A 25124-nucleotide genomic window follows, 5' to 3' on the forward strand; every position below is an offset into this window, starting at 1 on the left:
ACCTCCAATTTCCAGCTTCATAATCATTACTCTGCCTGACACTGTTTTCACCTCCAAAACACTCTTGACGTACTGTTCCTTCAGAATAACTCCTACCACATTTCTTCTTCCATCCACATCATGATAGAAAAATTTGAATCCATCTCCGATCCACCTGGCCTTACTCCCCTTCCATTTAGTCTCAATATATCAACCTTCCTTCTTGCCATCATATCTGCAAACTCTCTCCCCTTACCAGTCATACTGCCAACATTCAAAGTTCCTACCTTCAGTTCCACTCTCTTTACTTTCCTCCTCTCCTCCTGCCTCTGGACACATCTCCCCCCTCTTCTTCTCCTTCTTCTTCTTCGGCCAACAAGACCCCAATTTCTGCCAGCACCCTGTTGGCTAACAGTACTGGTGGCGGTCGTTGTTAACCTGGGGCTCGACTGATCCGGTATGGAAATGTGTATTGTTGTCCGCATATTGATTTGGCAAAATTTTACACCGGATTCCCTTCCCCAAGAATCACCTTTTCTGCCTTTTGTACCCAGCTAAGTTTTCATCCATTTGTGTCCAGAAAATGTCCTTCCCCTCTTTCTGCAATCTCATCAAGGCTCAGCTTGACACTCATAACCCCATCACTCCTCCTGTTGACACTGACAAGTCTATCTTTTAGTTCTTTGGATACTACTATACCTACACCATTTCTCCTACACTTATTTGATACACTGTAGAACAACTTTAATCCTCCTCTCAATTCTCTTACCTTGTTCCTCTTCCATCTAGTTTCCTTCACACATAACGCTCCCACTTTTATCCTTTCCATCAAATCTGCCAACTCTCTTCCTTTCCCAGTAATTGTCCCAACATTCAGTGTCACCACTCTTACTTTTAACTTACCCTTTTCCTTCCACTTCCCTGTCTTCTCCTGCTTCTTCTGAAATAACTTTTTTAGCCAGGCCCACCCTTGGCCCAGTTTTCCTCTCTCACTTCCCACTGGAGTCAGGCAAAACCCCTGCGTGTCACCAACAGGGTACACCACAGCATTCTCTGAAGCTGATTGGATTGATTCCATCATTAAGGTTTTGGCTAAAATTTCACAGTTGGATGACACTAACCCTCTCTATTTATCCAGGCTTGGGACTGGCACCAAGTTGGGCTGGTTTGCCCCTCTGGTGGTTAGATTAATCTATGTTCAGCCAACACCCATTCTTAATATTATTAGTAAGTTGTTATTGTCTGGCACAATTCCTAACACTGACAATATCAGTTTTCGGATCAATATTGAGAAAATCACAGCTAGACTCAAATATGCATAATAATTACGGATCCACTTCAAATGTATTTTTCTTTCTGAATTGGACGTTTTAAACATATATTTAACTAGTAGGATGTAAAGAATAACTACCAGACCTTGGTGTATCTGTCAAAGTGGTTTAACATCTAAATACAATTTTCTTGAATTTATAGCATCCAGCATGTGAAACCCCAAACCAAGCCATCTACAGCTAGCCTGAAAAACATGGGATTGTTTAGGCAGAAAGGACTAATGCCAGTTTGTCCTGAAACTGGAAACTCCGTGACTTCTGCATCTGCTGCTGATGTGCACCCCTGAATGAATTTCAAGAAGTTCAATTGGGACTAAAAAGTGTGCCATTTGTGTCTAGTTCTCCTTCACCATCTGTTTAGAGAAGCACATGAACCTGTGTATAGGTTGAGAGCTGTAAATAGGAAAAAAAGGGTGCGTATCTCCCCTGAAAAATACAAGCGGTACATATATTTACCTAAACTGACCATCATTGTCCAGTATTTAGATGGCTGACAGGTCATGATTTAAATCAACAATCATATCATCACTTCTGGCAAAACTGAGATCCAAATAGGTCTTCCTTCACCTCTATATTAAGTATCTATCACAACTTAGAGCCATCCGTCTGAGTATGAAGAAAGCACAAAGCACAAAGTTTGTACAGTCAGGTATCTAACAAAGAACTACTCCAGAGTCAGTCATCTGTGTACAAGGTTAAAAAAAAATTAGGTTAAACGCCCAACCATGTGGTGCACCACTAGAAATACGCCTGTTTCTAATGTCATGTTGAATTTAGAGCAGGAGGCATCAGTGTTTGAGAAATCAAGAAATACTTTATGGGATGACATTCAGTCTCAGCACTGTCTGGTCCATTATACAAGTCTACACTAAGTTAAATCCATTTGAAAAATAACAGTATACAAGTTAAATATATGAGTAACAAAGTTCCCCAATGTATCAGCCACATTTTTAAAAGCTGCACTAGTCAACTGGATGATTCAGACGTTTGTTTCAAATTGACCCATACTTTTATGAATCTTAGATACAATAAATCTTTATTTCTGCAAAAATGTAATGTGTGGATTTAGAGATTTTTAATATCTTTAAGGTGTCTACAAATTTGCGCTTGTACACTGTATGATCTACAATGTGAATAGGCTGAATGGTTACTCATAAAAAACATGAGGCGTTTTAACAATCAATTTTTGAATATTCATTATTTTTATGAAAATAAAATCGAAAGGTTTCGTGGAAATTCGAGTGTGACATCTTCCCTCCTCCAGAGGGAGCTCTAAGTTTTATTGGTGCCATGTAATCCAACAGAGCTTTTGCTCTACGCGTCTTCCACTCGTCAAGCGCAAGATGCCATGCTGGCGGAAGTAATCTTGAGAAACTTACTCGTACTGGGGAAAAATAAAGGTGGATGAGGGAGTGTTATTTTAACTTTGCAAAGTGAATTTGAGAAAATGAAAATGAACCTACCGAGAGGCCCGAACAGTCTTTGTTTTGATAAAGATGAATTTATGAAGGTGAGAAAATGTACCAAGTACTGACCCTACGCAGTGCTCTGTGGGATTTGTTGTTAAACTTGTTAAATGACGTGATAGCGAAAACCAGTCGGTGTAGTGAGTTCGTTTTTTGGATAATCTTAAAAATCTATACGTGTACAAATTTAGCGTGAAAGCAAGTGTACTTTGACACAAAGCTTCTTTGACGCTCGAGACTGGCAAATTCGAACAAGCACTGTCATCTACTGCTTGACTGGAGAAGGAATGAAGCATTGCAGATATTTGAAGTTTTGTTTTTATTTGTCCTTTGCTCTAGCTAAGAGACCGTTGCATTGCATAGACAAACCAAAAATAAAACTTTATTTTGCACTGCCCTGCGTTAAATACATTTTATTCATTTAGAGATAATAGCCGCAGTTGTGTCTATAAGATTACACTTTACATGTGACAATAACGACTACTTATACCCTTACATTTATTGGTTACATTTAAATGTGTGTATTTCGCGTAAATGTGTTTGGGTTCGTAGCATGTAACATATTAATACTCTAGAAATCGTTTTTCATTTTTATTCTCATTTGCATATGGCACAACATCCTAGTGAATGTGGAGTTGTAAAGAAATTTCGTATAAATATGTAGCTCCTAATGGAGCTTTTCGAGCATCATTACCACACAGTTTTAATGTAATAGTATGAAATATTGAATTCTTAACATAAAGAAAAATCCTAACTCAGATTTTTTTTTTGCAAAGTAATCCCATTGATTAATTTTGTCTTTTATTTTTAGGATGACTTTGATGTCGATCGGTTTGTATCGGAATGTCGGAAAAATGTCCAGTTGGAGGAACTTAGGGAACATTTGGAGCTTTACTACAAGCTTCTCAAGACAGCGATGGTAGAACTTATAAACAAAGATTATGCTGACTTTGTTAACCTCTCCACTAATTTGGTGAGTGTTTGTAAGTCCTTATGGTTGAATTCCTTCAAGCTTTACTCTGTAAATTAATATATATTTAGTGCTACATTATTGTAAAATGGCCACAAGCGGTTAATTGTTCAAATGTTTTATTGTGTCTTTTGTATTTTGAAGGCATATACGGTAGTTATTTTTTGTGGCATATAAAAGGTATTCAATTTGGATGAAAATAAGACAATATTTAGTTATTTGTTTTTCAATTACCATTTGAGTGAGAGTTTGATAACTTGATGTTAGCTTATAAAAGTAAAAATCAGGAAAGCTTAAATAGTAGCTTGTCCAACATGTGATAGGTACAGTTGTTGCAAGTAATTAGCAATGCACTACTGCTATATATACATGGACCTGCTTAGGCAACTTTAGCATGAATATACAATACAGTAATCCCTCCTCCATCGCGGGGGTTGCGTTCCAGACCCCCCCGCGAAAGGTGAAAATCCGCTAAGTAGAAACCATATGTTTATATGGTTATTTTTATATTGTCATGCTTGGGTCACAGATTTGCACAGAAACACAGGAGGTTGTAGAGAGACAGGAACGTTATTCAAACACTGCAAACAAACATTTGTCTCTTTTTCAAAAGTTTAAACTGCTCCATGACAAGAAAGAGATGACAGTTCCGTCTCACAATTAAAAGAATGCAAACATCTCTTCCTCTTCAAAGGAGTGTGCATCAGAGAGAGAGAGAGAAAAAAACAAACAGTCAAAAATCAATAGGGCTGTTTGGCTTTTAAGTATGCGAAGCACCGCCGGACAAAGTACTGTAGCTGCAAGGAAGGGAGCAAGCATTTTTCAGCATTTTTTAGAGGAGCGTCCGTATCCTCTAGGCCAGTGTGTGAACAGCCCCTCTGCTCACACCCCCTCCCGTCAGGAGCAGAGAATGTCAGAGCGAGCGAGAGAGTGGAAAGCAAACAAGCAAAAATCAATACGTGCTGTTTGATCTTTTAAGTATGCGAAGCACCATGCGGGAAGCATATCGCTTGCAAAGCAGCCATATGTAAGCCCAGAAAGAAGGGAGCAGAGTGAAGGTAATCTTTCAGCGTTTTTTGAGGAGCGGCCATGTCCTCTAGGGGTGCGAACAGCCCCCGTGCGCACAATATATTTGAGGAGTTTTATTTAATACATAATACGCGCTGTGGTTGGGTAGCTTCTCAGCCATCTGCCAATAGCGTCCCTTGTATGAAATCAACTGGGCAAACCAACTGAGGAAGCATGTACCAGAAATTAAAAGACCCATTGTCCGCAGAAATCCGCGAACCAGCAAAAAATCCGCGATATATATTTAAATATGCTTACATATAAAATCCGCGATGGAGTGAAGCCGCGAAAGGCGAAGCGCGATATAGCGAGGGATTACTGTACAATGCCAGTGTTTCACTCATGCATCACATCTAAAATAGCTTTTGTCAGCTGAAATTTTTTTTTAAATGCTTTTTTATCTTCACCAGTGTTTTCATTTATAAAATTTTGTAGGTATTAAAGAGTGAAAATATTGGTACACCAAAAAACATGGAAATGCATATACTATTAAAATTCTAATTTATAAAATTTAGCATACACATATCTGTATGCAACTTACTTTTTAAATCACAAACATCTTGTAAATGTGAGTATTTAACACTCTTCAAACCTTGTCTGGTTGCCACCCTGAAACAACAAGCCATATATAGACCATGCTAATCAGCCTTGTACATATTGTGATAAGTAAAATGCACAGAGACACAGGTTAAGTGTTGGGGAGCTTCCCCGTGTACTGGTTCCAGTACAGTCAAACGGTCATAAACCAACTCAAACATTTGACAGCAAACAAAACAAATGCTCTGACTCATATGGAGGCTATACTGGAAGTATAATTAACAGCAACTGGTGTAATAGAAGGTAGTAGTGGCCGGAGATGACATCAGTAGTAGAGGGATGGAACTGAGGACATCAGAAGGGCACTGGAAGTGAGGTATTTTCTAGGAGCTGGAAGAGAGGTCTTCTTATGATTGTCCAGATGGTGGTGGATTGGAGCGTTAACTCTGGGAGGAAGGCTTTTTTATTCTGATGTTTTTCTGTGGATGGAAGGAGAGAAAAGCATTAGTGCCCCATTCCAGTTCCCCCTCTCTTGGTATTCCACATGCCATCGAGCCTTTTGACTGTCCCCTAATCATGTGTGTGTGACAATATATAATGAACAGAATTATTTTAGACAATGGTGACAACACAAAAGAAAGCAAAAGTTCTCATTTCTAAAGCGAAGGCATGCAAGAACCTTTGTTTGGTAGCCTAAGCAACATGTTATTACTGCCGTGAATGCAATGAGCTCCGCCAGCTGCACTGTGCCTGAAATAACAGAAAAAATGTGATCTCAGGTGAATAAGCAGGTTGCTCGTCGCAGGCCAAGTGTAAGTGCATAGTAGGAAGAAAAAGTACATCCACATTCTCTGATTTCAAGCTGCACATGGCATCAGCAATGGCATCACGGAGGACATGTATGTTAATGGAATGTAACTGCTTATGGTTAACAAAAGCAGCCTCTTTCTCACTAGGTACCCTTGCTGCAAATTTTATAACTATGACCCAGGTCTTTACATAAGTTAGAACCCTTTAAAATGTGGGTGCAATTAATCTTTCTTTAGACAACCAAGAAACCATACTTTCCTTTTACTTTCTGTCAGGTGTTAATTTTTTTTGGAAAGTGAAACTTCCACTTGGCATAATTCCTGCATATTTCCCAGGTGTATTAATATGCAAATAAAGTAGTAATTCTCAAGGCAGGCATGCATGACTTTACAGTAACTGTATATTAAGATATATGACATGGATGTGAGTGAACGAATCATAAGACTTTGATAATGACAAAGCATAAGATTTTAAATACCTTGAATGCTTGATGGAATTTTGCTTATTTTGCAAGGTTAGTAGATGAAAAGTGCATAGATTTTGAAATAAAGAAAATATTCTTCATTGAAGCATTTATGGAAAGAAAATGTGTTTGCAGGAAAAAAATGTTGAGTCTTTACAGTTATCTGTAGCCATGTACTCTCCTTTACCAAGCATTTTCTTTTAGTGCAGAGAGTTCTGCCCTGGTGATAACTAAAGCAGTATTAAAATGGGTCATGTGAGGAGCTCATGCTTGAACAAAGCCTTATACGTCATTTCTGGGGCTAAAGTTTAACTTAAGTCTTACTGCTCCATAATCTTGTAAACAGTTACGACAAACTGAAACCTATGGTACTCCAACAGTACAATATTGAAGGTAAAACATATAAGAAGAGGTATTGGTTAAACCTAGAGAAGTAGTAGCCCAGTAAAATACAGTTGTGTCCTCAAGAATATTAAAAATAAATAAATAAATAAAAAAATAAAAACAATAATGAAGTAGGTTTTGAGCCATATTTTAAATGTTAATTAACAGATCCACAGGAACAGACTAAGAATGAAAATTCCATAAAGTGGCAACTACAAAGCTAATGGATATGAAGAGCTGAGCATCAAAGGTTTGGGACAGTGCAAAGGATATTGTTGAAACTATTAGTTGTCAATAATATGCGTTAATGCAGTATAAGCAGCATGTGTGTTAAAGGCTGGTTGTTTATTCCAGCTTTGTTTGTTAATAGCAGGGTTTTATTGTAGCTTTAGCTCTTAGATGAATGTGACAGGCAGTGCAAAGTAGTGGGGTCTATTCAGGAACTGACCTGGTTGAGGTATGTTGTTTTAATACTTTACATGGAGGTGAACTCTGTCTGGTCTCATTGTTTTAGTTATTACTTAAGAGTTTTGCCTGCACAGATGTGGATGGGAATATATGTAGACTTGTATAATAAGAACTTCCTCTTAGGGCTTGGCTTGTGCTTTAAAATGTATAATGTGTTATTTGTTGTTGGTAATCTGTTACTAGCGCATACACCATTTATGTTCAGATCAGGCAAGCCATCTTTTCCTGAGCACCCTTTGGAAGTCTCCTGGGTGTTTTAGCATTGAGTTCATATTTAATGAAAAGGCAGAGAAAGCATGTTATACTTTATTAATTTTATCTAAATTTCACATATTAGAAGTTTCACATCTTGGCCTGGTCACAGGCTGTTAAGATTCCACATTTTCTTAGATTATCTCTGAATAGTCTGCTTTTCTTTTAGACTAATTAGATGTGTGTTCACTGATTGATATTGCTAAATTGGCTTTGTGTAAGTAAGTTGGGAGTTAGTTGCGAATAAGAATGCCCTGTGATATTATCAAGTTTTGATTCATGACAGAGCTCTGTATGGATCTGGAACATATTCCATGTTGGTTCAAAAGAACAATTTTAAGAGAATTGAATTAATGTTTTAATCATTTTATTCTTAATGTTGAGAAGTTAATACTTGTTTTATCTACATGTTCTTTCTTTTTATTTCTAACAAAGGTTGGCATGGATAAAGCTCTCACTCAGCTTACAGTACCTTTGGGGCAACTACGAGAAGAAGTATTGGTAAGCTGTTTCCAGTATATTGAATGTTAAATGAAAAGGGCACCAAATAAGCAATATAAACTGATTCACAAACAATATATCCTCTTGAAAAGAAAACTCAAGCTGAGTGTTCAATATTATGAGTTGAACTTCATAATTCTGTTTTTCTTCTGAGGTTTGTAATAAACAGAAAAAATTAGATTGTGCATTATTTTAATTTAACTTTTTAAATAGTTCTTGATGTTTAATGTGTATCCTGGGCAAATCCCAAGATTTGAGCAATTGGCTAATTTATGTCCCTTGTGTGACATTTCCAATATGATATGTATCCTTTTTTTTAATCATGAAATATGCAAAATGTCACATAAAAGTACAGTGGCATGATTGTATGCTTTAAATAAAGAGGGAATATCGAAGAAGAATAGAGCTCAAACTAAGCATTTATGGAGGTTAGATACAGTATTACATATATAAATAAAAGTGCAGAGAAAATTCTTTAGACATGTTTGAATATATTGCAAAGGGAACACCACTAACATAAATAGTTGTCAGTAATGCTATAGTCAGGAATAATTAAGCTTTGAAAACATGAAGAAAAACCTGCATGTAATAAGTGTTTATATTAAATTTGTCACCTCGCTATGGTTAAGCATGGAGTGAACTTGCTTTTACTTTACAGCAAATTAAAATGCTTGCACATTACCTCAAGACTACTAAGTGGTATATTTAACTTTTTATGTTTTGGCACCTACTTTGATCTAAGATCAGGAACCTCATTTCGGACTATCATGGCAATGTCAATTTGAGAGTCACAGCTGGGTCAAGTTGCATCAAATTGGCACCGGCTGGAGAAAGGGATTATTACTAGATGTAGCATTTCAGTGATTCTCTTTACTTTGGCAATGAACATGCTGGTCAAGTCAGCTGAGGTAGAGTGTTGAAGCCCAATGACCAAGTCCAGAGTTAGACAACCCCCCATTAGAGCCTTTATGGATTATCTGACAATAACAGCAACATCAGTGCCGGGATGCAGGGATGCTACAGGGCTTGCAGAGTCTCCTCATTTGGGCTAGGATGTGCTTTAAGCTGACTAAATCCAGGACTCTGGTATTAAGGAAAGGGAAGGTGACTGATCGGTTTCACTTCTTTCTGGATGGTACACAAGTCCCACTATCTCTGAGAAACCGGTCAAGAGCCTTGGCAAGATCTTTGACAACACCCTGAAGGAGTTCTAGATTTATCAAGGCAACAAACCAGCAGCTAGATGCTTGGTTTGGCAACAGTGGATAAGTCAGGCCTGCCAGGGAGTTTTAAAGCATGCATTCATCAGCATGTTATACTCCCAGGATGTTGTGGCCACTGCTTGTGTATGAGGTCCTACTATCAACTGTAGATTGCTTTGAGAGAAGAATCAACCACCACCTCCATAAATGGCAGGGCCACCCATGAAGCCAGAGCAGCCTCACTCTGTGTGGGAGAAAGTACAAGCTAAAACTCCATTTGAGTGGTCTGAATGAGGAGTTTATGGGTTCCCGTACAAGAGAGGTGCTTCAATAAAGGGAGTCCAGTGACTATAAAGTCGGTAAGGACTGGAAGCAAGTGGAGGGCAGAGGATGCAGTGGACAGGGCAGAGGCCTGGCTACGCCACAGTACTCTCATGGTGCCAGTGACATCTGGCCGAGCATGGCTTGGGAGCATTCCAGTAACCCATTATGAGAGCGCCCAAGGCAAAGTAAGGCACCAACTGGTACAAGAGAAAGTTAGAGCAGAGTTCGAGGAACTTCGGGGGAGTCAAGTGGTGGGAATGCGACAGCAAGGTGCATGGACGAAATGGGAAAGGGTTAAGGACCGCAAGGTCTCCTGGTCCGAGCTGTGGCAGGCCGAGCCGTTCCTGATCAGGGTTCTAATCCAAGCTGTCTATGACATTCTGCCAAGTCCATCCCACCTCTTGTACATGCTCCTTGTGCCTGAGAAGAGGGACACTTGAGCAAAAACTTTGCAGTTGCCCGAAAGCACTGGGTGAGGGTCACTATCCCTGCGGCATGATCAAGTATTAAAGGTAATTGCAGGAACTATCTCAAGTACCAGAGATCAGATCAAGTGCACCAGACCACTGAGACAGAGTTTTGCCTTTGTCATAGTAGGAGACAGGACCAGAGAACAGCCAAGGGCAGATCTAGGGCTCTGGGGAACAGCACTAGACTAGCAGGTGAATGTACATCTGGGGAAGCTGGTCTGATTTCCAGGTAACATTGTAGACCACCTTGAGGCCAGACATCATCTTGTTTTCGGAAACATTCAAGCAGGTGGTTATGCTGGAGTTTACGGTTCCTTGGGAGGAGAGGATGGCGGAAGCCTACGAGTGTAAGAAACCAAAGTTTGCTGAGTTGGAAGAAGAATGCCGCAGATGGGGGTGGTGTACATGGTGTTTGCCCATAGAGGTGGACTGCAGAGGTTTTGCAGCCCAGTCTCCGTGTAAGGCTTACAGTTTTTAGGTGTGCACACAATTACTGTGTTTCCTTGTCTACTAACTCTTTTTCTCCCTCCTGATTGAAAAGGAAGTCCGGAAACATTCCTTAGGGCAGAGTTTGATGTTAATAAAAGGAATTCAGTGCATTACTCTTAAAATTTAATTATACAAGGTCAACCTTTGTTTTTAAAGAATAAATAGCATAATAATTTTTATTAGGAAAAAAAACTGTTTATAGCATACAAAGTAATTTTTCTGTGAGTTTTGTTCATATTTATCTAGGGTATCATTGTCTTAAAGAATTAAAAGGGGAGGCTGAGCACTCCACAAAAACTGCTATTTTTGCCTAGTGTTCTTTATAGACAGTTACTTTTAGTTGTCATGTTGTTGATTTTGATTCTCACTATGGTTTGACTGTTAGCACCTTTTGAATGCTGTTTTCAGAATTTCCTCAGTGAGTGAATATATGTCATTAGTTTCAACTTCTTCCACACAATCTTTTGTCCATATGCTCCAGTTATATCAATATTTTCTAATGTAGGACATGTATAATTAATTGTGATATTATAAAATAAACTGCCAAACATTTGTAAATTTTTAGGAAAAACTCTAGCTATAAGATCACAGATAGGTTAGCCAGCATAACAAAACTGTTGTCTGGCCCACAGTTTGTCCAAGTGCTGCGTATCTATCTATCTATCTATCTATCTATCTATCTATCTCTCTCTCTCTCTCTCTCTCTCTCTCTCTCTCTCTCTCTCTCTCTCTCTCTCTCTCTCTCTCTCTCTCTCTCTCTCTCTCTCTCTCTCTCTCTCTCTCTCTCTCTCTGAGTAGTTTTTGCTGATTTTACATTTAATAGATTTTTTTTTTCATTAGCCTATTTCAGACATGAGGTAAAGCTTTTTTTTCTTTTTAAACTGTTTAGCTTTGTAATAAAACCAATAAAAATCGATTTGTAAAGTTTATATTCATATGTCTTTCGTGCTTTTTATTTAATATGCAAAGATTGGCAGTCAAACAAAGATTATTAACCCAACATATTGTTTACCCCAATATGTTTTAAGGAAAAAATATCAGTAGTATGGAAGTGGTTTTTGTATGCCATTTTCAGAACTAAAGAAGTACACACATTTTTAATTTTACATAATGCAGAATACAACATAAACTGACTGAGCAGCAGTTAAAATGTAAGTACAGTCAGCATTTTGTAGTTGTAGCTGAAGAATGGACATGCTGTGGTACCTCACTGGACTTCAAGCAGGTACATATCAACAAGATGATCCTTTTATGTAGTACTGGAGCCTGACTTATTTAAAGTTGGCCAGCTTGTCAAACCAGTTTGGTCCCTTTTTTAAAGGGAAATTATGGCTTAGTAGTGCAGTCCAACCAGGAATCCATAATTGTCACTTTGTACGTTATCATTGGGGAGAGACCATTTACACAGAGTTTATGGAACTTGGAGCAGACTGACTTGGTAGTGGCAGAAAGAAGTCTCATCTTATTTTGGGCCAGCAAGCACAACAAGGTGTGCGATATGCTCTGGAATTTAATTTGAAAGGAAGTTATAGTCAGGCAGATATTTCTTGACACAGTAAAAGTTTTCATAATTTAGTCTCTGCCCTGTATTTCTATAATATTAGATACATAGATACTTAATTAATCCCAGGGGGAAATTCACATACTCCAGCAGCAGCATACTGATAAAGACAATATTAAAGAGTGATAACAATGCAGATACACAGACAGACAATATCTTTGTATAATGTTAACGTTTACCCCCCCCGGGTGGAATTGAAGAGTCACATAGTGTGGGGGAGGAACGATCTCCTCAGTCTGTCAGTGGAGCAGGACAGTGACAGCAGTCTGTTGCTGAAGCTGCTCCTCTGTCTGGAGATGATACTGTTCAGTGGATGCAGTGGATTCTCCATGATTGACAGGAGCCTGCTCAGTGCCCTTCGTTCTGCCACAGATGTCAAACTGTCCAGCTCCATGCCTACAATAGAGCCTGCCTTCCTCACCAGTTTGTGCAGGCGTGAGGCATCTCTCTTCTTTATGCTGCCTCCCCAGCACACCACCGCATAGAAGAGGGCGCTCGCCACAACCGTCTGGTGGAACATCTGCAGCATCTTATTGCAGATGTTGAAAGACGCCAGCCTTCTAAGGAAGTATAGCCGGCTCTGTCCTTTCTTGCACAGAGCATCACTATTGGCAGTCCAGTCCAATTTATCATCCAGCTGCACTCCCAGGTATTTATAGGTCTGCACACAGTCACCTCTGATGATCACGGGGTCCATGAGGGGCCTGGGCCCCCTAAAATCCACCACCAGCTCCTTGGTTTTGTTGGTGTTCAGTTGTAGGTGGTTTGAGTCGCACCATTTAACAAAGTCCTTGATTAGGTTCATGTATTCCTCCTCCTGTCCACTCCTGATGTAGCCCACGATAGCAGTGTCATCAGTGAACTTTTGCACGTGGCAGGACTCAGAGTTGTATTGGAAGTCCGATGTATGTAGGCTGAACAGGACCGGAGAAAGTACAGTTCCCTGCGGCGCTCCTGTGTTGCTGACCACAATGTCAGACCTGCAGTTCCTGAGACGCACATATTGAGGTCTGTCTTTAAGATAGTACATGATCCATGCTCCCAGGTGTGAATCTACTCCAATCTCTGTCAGCTTGTCCCTAAGGAGCAGAGGTTGGATTGTGTTGAAGGCGCTAGAGAAGTCTAGAAACATAATTCTTACAGCACCACTGCCTCTGTCCAAGTGGGAGAGGGATCGGTGTAGCATATAGATGATGGCATCCTCCGCTCCCACCTTCTCCTGGTATGCGAACTGTAGAGGGTCGAGGGCGTGGCATACCTGTGGCCTCAGGTGATGAAGCAGCAGCTGCTCCATGGTCTTCATCACATGTGATGTCAGCGACAGGCTAGAAGTCATTCAGCTCACCTGGACATGATACCTTTGGGACTGGGGTGATGCAAGATGTTTTCCAAAGCCTCGGGACTCTCCCCTCTTCCAGGCTCAGGTTGAAGATGTGCTGTAGAGGACTCCCCAGCTCCAACGCACAGGCCTTCAGCAGTCGTGGCAATACTGTTTAAACACCTATCTTATTAGTAGGTTATCTTCATGAAATGTGTATGGCTAGAGAGTGGAAAGCTTTTAATGAAGGAATGGAAACATGTTGAGCATTGAAAATAGATGACTTGCCAGTTTTATTATAGGAAGTGGCAGGATAGAATCCTGGCTTTGGGTCCATGGAGCACATCTCTCCTCTCTCTCTCCTTCCCTCCCCACTTGCCAATGTGTTTGCAGCCCTGCTAACATACATAACTGTACATTTGTATAATTTACATACACCTTAATTAGAGATTAGGTGTGTGTCTATCCAGTTGCTATGTTTCTGTCACTTAAACAGATGGCATTTCATAGACATTGTAGTAATGTATTACTACAAATGTTTGTGATGTGTTATCTATTAAAATGCTTGAATTCCAAAAAGCATTCCAATGATAGTGCACTGCAGATGGTATTGCTGCGGTCTATAATTTTACATGTACACACACATACATACATGATAATGTCCTATCCATTTTCTGACTTAAATAGTTAAATATCACTGAGGGTGGGGGGAGTCAGAGCCTGTCTTGGCCGCAAATGATTCAAAGCAGGAATCAACCCTTGATAGTGCATCAGTTCACTGCAGAGCACTTACTTCTAGATTGAATTTCACTATTCAACTATGATTTGAATTTATTTGAAAAAAGTCTTATTCAAAGGCAAAATCTAAAAATCGATTGTAAAAGAATTTGTTTTTTGCAGATATGGTATTGCACATCAGCATTTTCGTAATATGATAAACTGTTACCTTGTTATCTTCATTAGTGTAACTTAAAGCCATACGGCTTCACACCATGGTGTGAGACAGTTTTGTCTGTCTTACTGCTCTGCATTTTGATTAACAGAGAAGCTTTTCTAAAACACTACTCCGTATTCCTAAAAGTATTGTTCTGGTTCTGATCCTGTAGAAATATTTAGCCCAATTTTACTACAGTTGCTATATATTTAAAGGAGGAAAATGATCACATTTAGTTTAATTCTGTATCTTACTCATTGACTGCTTTCTCCTACTCACAGCACTCAAAGGCATTCCCAAGTTGGGGAAATACTATTTTAGCATTTTGAAGGCTGCAGTATCCATGCTACAGTGTCCTAAGTGCTTTGTGATTTGTAAATGCACCACAAGTAATAAAATACAGTGATCCCTCCTTGATCGTGGGGGCTGCGTTCCAGAACCCCCCGTGAAAGGTGGAAATCCGCGAAGTAAAAGCCATATGTTTATATGGTAATTTTTATATTGTCACGCTTGGGTCACAGATTTGCACAGAAACACAGGAGGTTGTAGAGAGACAGGAACTTTATTCAAACACTGCAAACAAACATTTGTCTCTTTTTCAAAAGTTTAAACGTGCTCCATGACAAGACAGAGATGACAGTTCCGTCTCACAATTAAAAGAATGCAAACATATCTTCCTCTTCAAAGGAGTGCGTGTCAGGAGCAGAGAATGTTTGGTTTTCTCTGTCTCTCTCTCTCTCTCTGACATTCAAAAATCAATAGGTGCTGTTTGGGCTTTTAAGTATGAATGTCAGAGAGAGAGAGAGAGAGAAAATCAAATAATCAAAAACTGATAGGTGCTGTTTGAGCTTTTAAGTATGTGAAGCACCGTGCGGGAAGCATATCGCTTGACAACGCAGCCGCAAGGAAGGGAACAATGTGAAGGTAGTCTTTCAGCATTTTTTGGACGAGCGTCCGTATCCTCTAGGGGTGTGAACAGCCCCCCTGCTCACACCCGCTCTGTCAGGAGCAGAGAATGTCAGAGCAAGAGAGAGAGAGAGAAAAGCAAACAATCAAAAATCAATAGGTGCTGTTCGGGATTTTAAGTTTGCGAAGCACCGTGTGGGAAGCATATCGTGCAACAAAGCAGCCACAAGTAAGGAAGCAATGTGAAGGTAGTTTTTCAGCATTTTTTGAGAAGCGTCCAAATCCTCTAGGGGTGTGAACAGCCCCCCTGCTCACAATATATTTGAGGAGTTTTATTTAATACGTAATACGTGCTCTGATTGAGTAGCTTCTTAGCCATCTGCCAATAGCGTCCCGTGTATGAAATAAACTGGGCAAACCAACTGAGGAAGCATGTACCAGAAATTAAAAGACCCATTGTCCACTGAAACCCACGAACCAGCGAAAAATCGGCGATATATATGTTTAAATATGCTTACATATAAAATGTGCGATAGAGTGAAGCCGCGAAAGTGGAAGCATGATATAGCAAGGGATTACTGTAGTCTAAAAAATTATTAATGTAGTAAACCATGGTGCCAGCATGCATGGCTTATAAAGATTAAAGCTGCTTTGCTGACTTACTGTACTAGCCAGTATTGGGTCATCCAGCTGAAATAATTTAATATTCAAATAACAGTTGTCAGACTACCTCTGATTTTTTTTTTTCCTTTTGTTTTTTATTCTTTCTGTGTTGTAACCATAATGTATTTAAACAAAAGCACATGTAAATGTACATGTGATACTCCGAACTATTAATCAATATCCGAATATATTTGGATATTTACTTATTTTAAATTTAAGTATTCAAGCCTGTTTTGTTGGCCGATTTGACTGTTCTAGTGCATATCTCACCTTCTTATTTTTAAATTTTAGTGGAAGGTTATTAATGTCACTGTTGAGGTAAGTGACACCTAAAAGGCAGGGGATTTACTCCCAATTCATGGTTAAGGTCCACAAGTAATTATTAACCCAAATTTACCGCAGTACAATTTGTTGACTTTGTTTTTACCTGTTTCTAATATGCTCATTGAATTTTGATTTTCTGTATTTCACACTACTATTGTGTCACAGTTCTCTTACAAATGTATAATAAAAAGGTTGTTTTAAAACAAACATTAAATGTAAAATTCACATCACTTGCTGTAATTATTTTGATTGTGTTATGTCTGATTATGGCTACTGAGATTATGGAACATCAATTCCGGTATCTGCAGTATATGACATGTTTTACCTCTGCAATAACTCTAATGTAATTTAAGCCCAGTTGCTTAAGGTTGCAGTGTAATATTTTCATGACCTTTTACATTTTTAAGTCACAGCAGACAAAGGTGCTATTCAGGAATATCCAGATGCTCGGGGGAAACTACTTGACCCTTGTGCCGCACTAAAAAAAATTACCTTTTTAAATTTTTGCTTTCAGAAAAAATGTTTAATAATGAGGCATTTTCAGTGTAAGCTATTCACTGTTTAGATTTATGTAATGAGCCTTAACCTTAGACAGTGCAGAATTCTCCAGCATAGAAATACTCATTATTTTAGTAGTAGGTTAACAGATGTTTGAGTAGGTGATCAATTGAATTAAAAATATCATCATGGGAAGATAGCATATACCATAAAGTAAATGAAAAACTTACTCATCTTGTTAAATTCTTTATGAATATGGTAGTAGCCATGAAGAACATTCATAATACATTTGAACTGTAAAGACAATCTTAAAGCCATGTAAGTAGGCTCTTGTTAGCAAAGACAATTATACATTTTGTTCCATAACCATTGCTTGAATATATACCTTTTTCATTTTTTTTTCTTTTACTGTTTTCTACATTCATTTTCAACCAAAAATGAGCCTATATTAGGGTGTGTATTATACTAGTAAAGTAACAGAAAATCCAATTATTAGAATGGTATGATACCAACAGTTCAGTATTTTCGTTACTGGAAGTTAAGAGTTGTTTTTAAAGACATTGTGAACAGCTGCTTGTTCTCTGATGTGTTATATTGGCACTGTAGACTAGAGGCCCGTGTTTTTGTGGGACCCAACTCATTCTTTTTGCAACACGAAACTAAAAATTAATAGTGTGAGGAAATCTACTTTATACATAAAACTTACTTATCAATAGTTTTCACAGAGGTTTATCTATGCTCTGACCACTCACTCCACACACCAGGAATAAAGTTATTTTAATATTTATCTTTGATCTTAAAATCAATATAGCTTCACTATAAAATTGCACACAATCAGAAAAGAAGAAAAGATAGCATGCATGTGTCTGTGAGATTTCTTTCTTTCTTTCTTTCTTTCTTTCTTTCTTTCTTTCTTTCTTTCTTTCTTTCTTTCTTTCTTTCTTTCTTTCTTTCTTTTCAAAACAGAGTTTTCTAATTAGTAGACAGATGGAAGTTGTCCCCTGGGGGTATTATTGGGTGTTTACAGAAGCTGTTTAAATAGATAAATATGTAGATAGAAAAATAAATTTATACTCGTGTTAAGTACTGGGCGGTATACCGGTTCATACTGAAAACTGTTTTTTATTTTTGTTATGATAATGGATTTTTCTTGTACCGCAACACTGGTTTAAATTGCCTAAACAACGTTCGGAACGTGGCACTGCGGGAAACTGTTTAAGGGGGCTCTTTTTCACTGCTACACCGCTAAACAGGCTTGCAATGGAGTACATGCGATGTGGAGGTATTGCACGGTTAAAATGGACAGAGAACATTCTGAAACTGAAGCTGTAGCAGACGATAAAGTTGAAAATAATGAAACAGAAGAACTTTTGCTGGAAAAAGGAGTCACGTCTGCTGTCTGGAGATACGTTGGATTTAAAAGGTCGGATTTGGACCATTATGTTCAAATGTGTGAATACTGTTTCTATAATACTTCAAGCCAAGTTGTACTTGTTTTATTTTTTTCAATACTGTGTAATGTACCTGGGTACTGTGTAATAGTGTGACGGCATGTTGACTTTATTCTCGACATCTCCACTTTAATCTCGACGCTTATGACGAGAATAAAGTCGACATGTTGACTTTATTCTCGTAATTTGTTATTAAAGTAGAGCATCGTAAACTAAACTTCATCCTAAAATGAATATTTAATTTACTAGATTTTCTCAAACTCCATCATAAGTTATGTAGCACATTAAATGCTTTGTGTTAAGTGTTCCCGGTGCCATGTTAATCGCTACTGCTTCTTAAACTGACTTCCTCTTGTATTAAGAGGAGGTGCAGGCAGCACACAGAATACATTAATTTCAAGATATTCCTGCTCCCTGAACATTTAGAATGCTAAAATAATACTTGATATAATTTTCATGATGAAATGCATTAAAGCATGTATTAGTCGTGGGGGCACGGTGGTGTGGAGGTTGCACTGCTGCCTTGCAGCAATGGGGTCCCGGTTGTTCCTTGCTTTGAATAGGCATGTTTTTCTGGTGGGTTTACTTGGCGTGCTTCAGTTTCATTTCAGAGTCATGTAGGATGTGGGGTTTTGTTATGCTATATTAACCCTGCTAGTGTATGTATTGCTCGTATTCACCCTGCGATGTGCTGGCGCCACGTTCAGGATTTGCTCCTGCCTCGCACGCAAAGCTTACTGGTATGGGTGCAACCCTGAATGGATGGCATAATTAAACATGTATAACGAAGACTTTTTTAAAGTTTTGAACACTCCATGGTCTAAGTTTATAACTAAGTTTAATTTCACAAAGACGTTTATCGTGTGGTGATTGGTTATGTGGAGAAATAAAAAGGAAAGATAGGAACTGCGGGTTTGTACATCAGACAGAGACAACACACATGCAGTAAAGAAAGCCCGCTCAGAACATGCATTGAATTCTGTGTTCGTGTCTCCGACCACCAGATCACAAACCCAATATTTACACAATATTTAAGTTAAACCTGTGCGATACCCATTCATATATCCAGTTTTTTGGACCCTCGTCACACGTGCCATAAAGTTATCTTCACTGAACGTACACCTGGGGACCCCTTACTGCGAGGGAGCAGCACTACCGTGCATGTTTAATACCTGCTTTAATGCATTTCATTATGAAATGTATCTTAGAATTCTACATTTTCAGAGAGCAGGAATATCATTAAGTGAATGTATTCTGTGTGGCGATCGCTGCCGGCACCTCCTCTTAGTGTAGAGGAAGTCAGTTTAAGAAACAAGTACAGCGATTAACTGGGTTGGGGAACACAACACAAAGCATTTAATGTGCTACATTAATTTATGACGGGATTTGAGAAAATCTAGTAAATTAAACATAGATTTTAGGATGAAGTTTAGTTTACGACATTCTACTTTAATGACAAAATAAACTATAAGAATAAAGTGGAGATGTCGACTTTAATCTCGACATATAGTATTTTTTTTTCTTCACTATGGCCCTAATATGCTTCCGTAAGGGCTATACCGCAAATTGCATTATAAATGCAAGTTGCAGTTTTATTATTTACTAGCAAAATACCTGCGCTTCGCAGTGGCGAAGCAAGCTTATGTAAAGGAGTGAGAGAGACTTTACCACCATTACAGTACAAACCAGGAGACTCGCATTTCCACCTATGAGCTTGACAGTACTCACAGTGAACATCCATGGATCCAATGTGTACTGTTTTGTCAGATTCATAATGTATGTTTGGGTCATACGCAAATCCACAATCGGCTTTTTTGAGCCAAACCTGTTGTTTTTGAATGAGCCGCTTTTCATTACTGGGATTGTATCTAGAAACAGAAGCTCAATTAACTTGTGGATTTGCCTACGAATATTTAGCGGCAGCGTGCCTATGAACTTGTGGATTTGCCTGCGAGTATTTAGCGGCAGCGTCTCTATCAACTTGTGGATTTGTCTGCGAGTATTTAGCGACAGCGTCTCTATGAACTTGTGGATTTGCCTGCGAGTATTTAGTGACAGCGTCTCTATGAACTTGTGGATTTTCCTGCGAGTATTTGGCGGCAGCGTCACAAAGTTGTTTCCGTCTAGCTGCATCAGAAAATGTACCACAACATCTGACACTCCTCCTTTTTACTGTTTTCTCACAGATTGGATTGCTGCTGTCATAATCGGTTTGAGTTTCATGGTTTGTTTCAGTTACGTTAGTATTTGCAGGACTTGTTGTGTTGAAGTGACATTCAGCATCAGTCAAGCGTTGTAAGCATACAACCGGTTTCATTGATAACTTCGCATCCAGCTATTGAGAGTTGAAGCATTCATAAACCTCAAAGTGTCCACTACTCAAATTGTCACCTATGAATCTAAGATGTTTAAGAGGCATTGGCGGTTGTCCAAAGGTGTAAAATATTTGGCCATTTCGGTACACTTGAAAGCGACAACCGAACAATTCAGCGGCAGCCATCAACTCACATGCAGAACCATAGGTGAAGGGCTTATGCATTTCACTCTTATAGTGCTCCTGTGTAGTATAATTTATCTCCTGTACCGTTATCAGTCCACATCTTGAACCTGTCCCAGTCATTCAATACATAAGACACAATGTTCCTCCGGATATCAAGAGTGAGCCTGATATGGCCATGCAATATGTAACGCAGAGAATGGAAAAGGCAGGCGCCATCTCCGGGCATTGAAACCACTCGGTAAGTGACATGGTAATGGGGGTACGGTTGGTACGATAAAGGAAATGTGTACCTGAACAATGTAAACTAAGTCTAAAATACCTACACAATAACTATAATCTTAATAAACAAACAATAAAACCGTGAATTAAATAAAAAGGCTGCAGTTATCAGCAGGGAGACATGAATACTGTGGTGAAGCAAGGAAGTGAATGAAGAGACCGGAGCGACGGACGGCCTTATATAGGCAGGCAGCCAACTACGTGGGAGGCGTGGGGATGGGGGACGCAACGCCGCCTCACACGGCGACCGAGCTGCAGGCTATGATAGTATATATGTACGTAAGTAAGATTCAGTTAGCGTTGGGAACCTGCGTACCAAATTTCTTGAAGATGGGTCCATAAGTAACAAAGACTGTTGGAAAGTTCAGTACGGCGGCCGACAGTGGTGTCATACCACCGAAATAAGTATGTACATTGGTTTCAGTTAGCGCAGGGAAGCCGCCTACCAAATTTCGTGAAGATGGGGCCATAAATAAGAAAGTTTAACATGGCGGACGTTATCGACCGTTTTGACCGTTACGCGTAGAATTTAGAAATGAAACCTGCTTATCTTTTGTAAGTAACCTGTAAGGAATGAGCCTGCCAAATTTCAGCCTTCTACCTACACGGGAAGTTGGAGAATTAGTGATGAGTGAGTCAGTGCGGGCTTTGCCTTTTATTAGTATAGATGTACTGTGCATCCGTAAAGTATTCACAGTACATCACTTTTTCCACATTTTGTTATGTTACAGCTTTATTCCAAAATGGATTAAATTCATTTTTTTCCTCAGAATTCTACACACAACACCCCATAATGACAACGTAAAAAAAGTTTACTTGAGGTTTTTGCAAATTTATTAAAAACTAGCAAAATACCCGCGCTTCGCAGCGGAGAAGTAGTGTGTTAAAGAGGTTATGAAAAAGAAAAGGAAACATTTTAAAAATAACGTAACATGATTGTCAATGTAATTGTGTTGTCATTGTTATGAGTGTTGCTGTCTTTTATATATATAATATACACACACACACACACACATATACATATATATACATATCTACATATACACATATCTATATATATATATATATATATATATATATATATATATATATATATATATATATATATATATATATATATATATATATACATACATACATACATATACACATCCACATATATATACATATATATATACACATCAACATATATACACACATACATAAACACACACATATACATATACACATACATACATACACACACACACACACACACATATATATATATATATATATATATATATATATATATATATATACACAGACACATATATATACATAAATATTTACAAATCTACATATAAACACATCTACATATATATACACATATATATATATCTATATATATATATATATATATATATATGTGTGTCAATCTATGTATGTATGTCTAGATATATATATATATATATATATGTATATGTAATTGTGTTGTCATTGTTATGAGTGTTGCTGTCATATATATATATATATATATATATATATATATATATATAATATACACACACAGTGGAACCTCGAGATACGATCACCTCTGTATACGAGAAATTCAAAATACGAGGAAAGTATGAGCGAAAAATTCAGATCTAAATGCGAGCATTGGCTCGCGTAACGAGCCACGAGCCCGGCTGTGGGTATAGCTCGCGGCTTAGCGAGGGGGCGTGGTAGCAGTTGCGAGCCGCAATCTGCGGTGTCTGCGTTTCTCACTTAAGTGCACAGGTGGGAAACTGCCCACATCCATGATTGTTCCTGTGGCTGATGGGCTGCAGCTGCCATGTCCTCCCCGCATATATAGAGAAGCGCGAGCCGGTTAAGAGAGAGAGAGAGAAAAAAAAAAAAAGGCAGGCAGCAGGAGGTCGGTGCGGGAGAACGAACGAGTGCAGGCTCGCGTGTAGCTGAACAGTGAGCTGAACAGGCGAGCCAAACAGCTGAAGCAGGACGGTGTAGAGAAGGTCAGCTGCATTAAGAGTGTCTCGCCTGTTGCAGAGCCTGCAGGTGAGACGCTAACAGAGAAGAAGCACCGGGGATTGTCATCTGTTTTATAAAGACTGCATCCTTTTGACGTTTTAACCTCGTGTTAAAGGATTGTTATTCTTGTGTATTTTAAACCTCCACTTCACAACTGTTTTAAGGATTATTTATTTAAAGATTTATTGAATGCTCTACTGCACTTTGGACACCTGTTTTGATTCTTTTAATAATCAGTTATATTATTTACCAGTGTTATTTATTAAAGGTAGACTACAGTATATATAATTTATCAGTGTTATTTGTTAGGAAAATTGATTTTTATGTTAATATATTTGGGGTGCGGAACGGATTAACTGGATTTCAATTATTTTCAATGGGGAAGTTTGTTCTAGATACGAGAAATTCGCTATACAAGCTCAGTGCTGGAATGAATTAAACTCTTATCTAGAGGTTCCACTGTGTGTGTATATATATATATATATATATATATATATATATATATATATATATATATATATATATATATATATATATATATATATATATATATATAGCAAAATACCCGCGCTTCGCAGCGGAGAAGTAGTGTGTTAAAGAGGTTATGTAACCATATATACATAAACATATATACATATCTACATATACACATATCTACATATACACATATCTACATATACATATATCTACATATACACATCCACATATACATATATATATATATACATATACAAATTTACATATCTACATATATATATATATATATATATATATATATATATATATATATATATATATATATACATACATACATTCACACACACACATATATATATATATATATATATATCTACTTATTGGCTCCTGTATTTAGGATATAGCGGGTTGGATAATGGATGGATGGACATCTGTATGCATAGCCCTATTTGCCCATTTTCGTTTTTTTTCTTTCTTCAGTAATATTTCAGTAAACCCGGAGCTTGTCAGTTCAAATCCTGGTACTGACACCACTGTGTGACCCTGAGGAAGTCACTTCACCTGCCTGTGCTGCAAAAAAGAAAAGTAATGTAAGAAATTGTACCTCAGATGTTGCAAGTTGCTGGAATAAAGGCATAAGTAAAATAGATAAATATGTATTATACACATAGGAAGTATTCATTTATTTTCAGTTAAGTCATCTGCAGCAAACTTTTATAAATGAGGGTTTCTCATTTTTAGATAGTGCAAACTGTTTCTTCTTCATTGACGTTTTCTCTTGGAGAGGTTTTTTCATTTCATTGAAAATTAAAGCAGCAGCTGCCAAAATATGTAGCTTTCTTATTAATTTTTCAACATTCATCCATCCATCCATTATCCAACCCGCTGAATCCGAACACAGGGTCACGGGGGTCTGCTGGAGCCAATCCCAGCCAACACAGGGCACAAGGCAGGGAACCAATTCTGGGCAGGGTGCCAACCCACCGCAGTTTTTCAACATTGTGTAAAATAAATTTATAAAGTAACATAAAAGGTTTAAATACAGTATTTTGCGCACTATAAGGCGCACTTAAAAGCCTTTAATTTTCTCAAAAATCCACGGTGCGCCTTTAAATTCGGTGCGCCTTATGTGTGCACTGAGTTACAAAATCTGTAAAAATGTTGTTGTGCATTTTAGTAAGCGCTCTGCTTGATTGACTGTCAGACCATTTCCTGCCGACATAGGGACGTAGTAATACGTACACTATGAACGCTGGCAGCGATAAACCAATTGCAGAACATTACGTAAAGCCACGTACACTTACCTCCGCCACGCCTACGGCAGGTAGGTATATTGTACTACTGGTGCACTGCGAAACCACATTTGTTTGGCTAAGGACCCTGAAAATGGCATCAGAGAAGAGACATGCTTACGATGCACAATTCAAACTACAGGCTATCAGTTACGCGGTTGTAAATGGGAATAGAGCAGCAGCGAGAGAATTTAAAA

At 38.4% G+C, this 25124-nt stretch overlaps 1 protein-coding gene across 1 annotated transcript in view; it reads left to right on the top strand.

Annotated features, from left to right (window-relative positions):
- The first annotated feature begins 2636 nt into the window (after window positions 1–2636).
- The window catches only part of cog2 (component of oligomeric golgi complex 2), a 96004-nt gene continuing 73516 nt past the window's right edge, over window positions 2637–25124 (top strand). Inside the window, exons 1-3 of the mRNA XM_028797299.2 lie at window positions 2637–2820; window positions 3588–3749; window positions 8164–8229. Coding sequence (XP_028653132.1) covers window positions 2758–2820; window positions 3588–3749; window positions 8164–8229 — 291 coding nt within the window. The 5' untranslated portion in view covers window positions 2637–2757. The remainder of the gene's footprint in view (window positions 2821–3587; window positions 3750–8163; window positions 8230–25124) is intronic.

The sequence above is a fragment of the Erpetoichthys calabaricus genome, chromosome 3 (genome assembly GCF_900747795.2).
Source record: "Erpetoichthys calabaricus chromosome 3, fErpCal1.3, whole genome shotgun sequence".
NCBI classification, from domain to species: Eukaryota; Metazoa; Chordata; class Cladistia; order Polypteriformes; family Polypteridae; genus Erpetoichthys; species Erpetoichthys calabaricus.